The 4,118-nt window shown below is 41.9% G+C and overlaps 1 protein-coding gene across 2 annotated transcripts; it reads left to right on the forward strand.

Moving 5' to 3' along the window:
• Positions 1–693: 693 nt before the first annotated feature.
• LOC104587204 (GDSL-like Lipase/Acylhydrolase superfamily protein) lies at positions 694–3,746 on the forward strand. Of its 2 annotated transcripts, none has more exons than XM_010244715.3 (5): positions 694–1,166; positions 1,389–1,583; positions 1,739–1,917; positions 2,055–2,367; positions 3,229–3,746. In XM_010244715.3, exons 1-5 carry the CDS (start codon positions 929–931, stop codon positions 3,468–3,470), a joined length of 1,167 nt encoding a protein of 388 aa, XP_010243017.1. In that variant the 5' UTR covers positions 694–928; the 3' UTR covers positions 3,471–3,746. The 2 variants fall into 2 exon arrangements, with proteins under 2 accessions (XP_010243017.1, XP_010243019.1); XM_010244717.3 differs by having other exon boundaries at positions 698–1,166; positions 2,097–2,367.
• The last annotated feature ends 372 nt before the right edge of the window (positions 3,747–4,118 follow it).

The following is a 4,118-nucleotide window of genomic DNA, read 5'->3' on the forward strand; positions in this document are numbered from 1 at the left end:
CCACTTTGAATTGGATGAAGTGACAAAAGGTAGAGCTATAATAATGCATCAAAAGCCATGAATTCATTATTTTAGACTGCATTTGGCATTCCTTATTTTAAGTATTTAGTTTAAAACCTTATTATTTATAAAGACATTTTAACTAAAAAAAGATAAATCTTTAAAATAAGAAATGATAAATGCAGCGTTAGCCTACTACTACTCCAATTGGAGTGACTGATTTCACCTCACAATATGTCTCTTTTGATAAGTTTCCTTTTGGGTAAGGGAAACGGAATTTGTTTGAAAACTTGTTGACCCGAAAATAAATAAACTAAACAATCTGCTCTCATGGGAATTTGTTAGATTGGGTCATGATATAATTTTTGTCATTTTAAACTAGTAAGCAAACCCATGCAAATGTATGGGGTTGAATAGAAATTTTGATTGACAAATTTAGGTTTTGACATTAACAAGGTTCAATGTGAAGTCCACGGTCAACGTAGGGTGCAACTTGGGCGGGCTCAAATTGAAGTTTATTTAAAATTTGAATGGTCCACTCGAAGGCCCAAGCTTGAAACAGTGTAAAATGCTATCGTGGTTTGCCCTTAATCCCATCCAATCTATCTAATTTATACTCATATTTTATTAGAAAAAGTAATGATAAATTTAAGTAAAAAATAAATAAAATATAAGTGGGTTTTTAATATTTCACATGTGTGAAGATGGAGAGAGAGGGTGTGAGGCCTGCTGTGGTGAGGAACCCTTGACCTCCGGTCCGCCACACACTACTCTTTCTATTATGTATGTAGATTTAAGATAATATTCCACGTTTGCAAGCCTCCTCAGGTTTGCCTTGTTTCCATCGGCAAAGCACTAGCCCCTTCTGAACCAGAGAGATAGAAGTATTGAGCTGATGAACTACTGAGGAAGAGTTTTGGTTGAAGGCATGGCGTTTGTAACGACGTGTTTGGTATTTGGGTTCTTGCTTTTAGGATTATTAGGAGGAGAAACAATGGCTTCATCGAATTGCAATTTCCCGGCCATTTACAACTTCGGAGATTCGAATTCCGATACCGGGGGTAGATCTGCTTCTTTTGATGCGCTTCCTCTTCCCTTTGGCGAAACCTTCTTTGGCAAGCCTTCTGGAAGGTTCTGCGACGGCCGCCTCGTCATTGATTTCATAGGTGAGCACAACCGCTTTCCTTTTCTGTGCATTCATCACTTAAGTTATATAGTACCTAGCTCCGCTGTGAGGGGCTGCCGGAGTCCCATTATTGGAGCGGTGTAATTACATTAATCCGTGTCTAGTCACGGGCCAATAGGGAAGTATTTGTGCTTATCTCCAAATGCTGGAGAGAGCCAGCGGGCATCCCTATTTTTAATCAATGTGTTCGATTTCTGTGCAGCCGAACAACTGGGATTACCATATTTGAGCGCGTATCTGGATTCCATCGGAACGAGCTTCCGGCACGGAGCAAACTTCGCTTTTGGAGGATCGTCCATCCGCGTCGGTGGTTACAGCCCGTTCCATCTGAGCATCCAGATCTCTCAGTTCCGACAGTTGAAAGCACGTACCACTGACCTCTACGGGCAAAGACAAGGTTTGTAAATAATGAAGCTTTATCATGACGTCTTGCATGCAGAGGGGTGGGCTCAAGGACGAAGAGACGACAAAATCATTTGTCATCACTAGCCATCCCCTTTCTATGAAAACTCGTTTGACTCGTGAGTCGTGACTTCTGTGGTTGATATACAGGTAAAGCACGAACACCATCGTCGAAATGGAATCTACCAAAGCCAGAAGACTTCTCTAAGGCTCTCTACACCTTCGACATCGGACAGAACGATCTCGCTTACGGATTTCAGCACACGACAGAGGATCAAGTTCGAGAGTCCATCCCTGATATGCTGGACCAGTTGTCTGATGCCATACAGGTAACGTAAAAACCCAGAATGTTAAGCTAGCTGTATATAGAAAAGAAAGATATCGATCGATGCCGGAAACCATTAATGCAGGGAAATTAATGCTGCGAAATTGCAGCTCATGTGTTCGATAATTCTTTCCTTTACAGCAGTTCTGTGACTGTTGTTGTGTTGTTGATGGTGGTGGCCAGACGCTTTACGAGGAAGGAGCAAGAGTGTTCTGGATACATAACACAGGCCCGCTTGGTTGTCTGCCTTACAGCTTTATATATGACCAATCGAAGCCCGGTAATCTAGACGAGGGCGGGTGTGTGAAGCCGGAGAACGATGTGGCTCAGGAATTCAACAGGCAGCTTAAGGACAGAGTGACTCAATTCAGGCTACGTCTCCCTCATGCGGCATTCACCTACGTTGATGTGTATTCAGTAAAATATGAGTTAGTCAGTAATGCAACAAAGCAAGGTACTTACGGTCCGTTTGGTTTATAGGAATTGGAATCAAAATTCTTTGGAATCGGAATTAAAACAGTCTATTGATTCAAATAGTAATGGGAATGAGAATTAAAATTAAGATGAATGAGATTTTATTTTTATCGGAGAGGCAGGGAAAGACCATTCTCTCGAATGGGAGAATGCCACACCAACATTTATGTTGGAAATAGGATTTCGATTCCATCCAAGCAAATAGTTGAAATCAGAATAGCCTATTTCAATTCATATTCTAGACCCCTAGACCCCTATTTCTGAGAACCAAATGGGGCCTTAATTACTACTCTTCTACTACTTCTCTTCATTGGTAGAGATTATAGGCCGAGTCTGAAATGTCACGGTTCTAACTCGTAGCAATGGGCCAATCCTATCACAATAGATCGTGTCAATTTTGTGAAATCGGCTTCAGTTAATACAAAACCCGTTCGAACACTGTACCAACAGCCTTTATACTGGGAATATCTCGGTACGTACGTGCTTTATTTGATGGGAGATATTTCCAATATAAGGCTACGATGGTTGTTTGAACAGACTTTGCTCTGAATGAATTCGGTTTCCAATTATGTCACGTGAAAATTGCCACGGAATGCTGTGTCGGTTGGCTTTTTATGTCACGAGCGACTCAAATGAAGTTGGCTAAGTACCGTAGTTTTGACGAGTGGAACTGTATATGATCCCAAGTCGGAGACCGGATATGCTCCTTACACAGGGCGCTTCACACCGACGAGGCGCCTATGTGAGGAGCATATCCCAATTCCCCAAGTCCCAACCGGATATGCTTAAAAAACGGCGATGATGAGTCTTTTGACGGGGAATGCGCGGTTATCTGTTGCAGGTTTTGATGATCCAATGAAGTTTTGTTGCGGTAGTTATTACGGTTATCATGTGGACTGCGGTAAGACGGCAGTGGTGAACGGTACGACGTATGGTAAAGCGTGCAGTAATCCCCGAGCGCAGGTGAGCTGGGATGGCATACACTACTCCGAGGAAGCCAACCGACGGATTGCCGACCGGTTACTGGGCGGCCAGATGTCGGACCCACCGGTTCCAATAACCCAAGCATGCCGTAAGTCGTAACTCTAAACTCATGGGCCCGTACGTGCCTGTTGATTCTTTGAAGTTTAAAGGCCATGGCCCATGGGCCGGTATCCACAGCTCCACCCTTACTTTTTTAATAGTTTTTTTGGCTATTGAAATGTAATAGTAATATTATCCACAAAAAAAAAGGAAATGTAATAGTAATAACTAATATTATGAAAAAAGTAGAGTAAAAGTGTAAAACCGTAAAAGCTGAGAGGCGCTTATATTGGATTAAGTACTTACTCATGATTAATTATAACTTTTCACTACCAACAGTTCTCCCCCCTCTCCCCTCCCCCCTTTTTTTCTGGCTTTATGATGTGGGCCCATTTGGACGACCTATAAGTAATGTTTGGTAAAATATATGGTTTATTTGCTGAAGTTTTTTTAGGCTGGTTTGAACGCGGTTTAAACACAGGACCAGAGGAGTTCTGCACCGTTGGAGTTCTACACCATTAGTTTAAAACTCGACCAACGAAGAATTTTACATTGATTTTCGTTGGTAATTTATGCTTTATCCAAATGGCTATAGCTACAGAACCAGACCGAAGTGTAAAATTCCTTCGCTCCGATATTTAGACAGCAAACAATTGCAGCCTTAGTGACTGTTTTAAGACAGTTCAGTCAAAATTACAGCACTCACAA

This window comes from Nelumbo nucifera, chromosome 4 (genome assembly GCF_055504915.1).
Source record: "Nelumbo nucifera cultivar China Antique chromosome 4, China Antique-T2T, whole genome shotgun sequence".
Classification (NCBI taxonomy): domain Eukaryota; kingdom Viridiplantae; phylum Streptophyta; class Magnoliopsida; order Proteales; family Nelumbonaceae; genus Nelumbo; species Nelumbo nucifera.

What these genes read in the sequence shown, in the direction of transcription:
- LOC104587204 (XM_010244715.3), top strand. Translation starts at nt 929, where the DNA reads ATGGCGTTTGTAACGACGTGTTTGGTATTTGGGTTCTTGCTTTTAGGA. An exon ending in CCTCGTCATTGATTTCATAG is followed by an intron (nt 1,167 to 1,388) that starts GTGAGCACAACC and finishes ATTTCTGTGCAG; the next exon opens with CCGAACAACTGGGATTACCA. An exon ending in CAGTAATGCAACAAAGCAAG is followed by an intron (nt 2,368 to 3,228) that starts GTACTTACGGTC and finishes TATCTGTTGCAG; the next exon opens with GTTTTGATGATCCAATGAAG.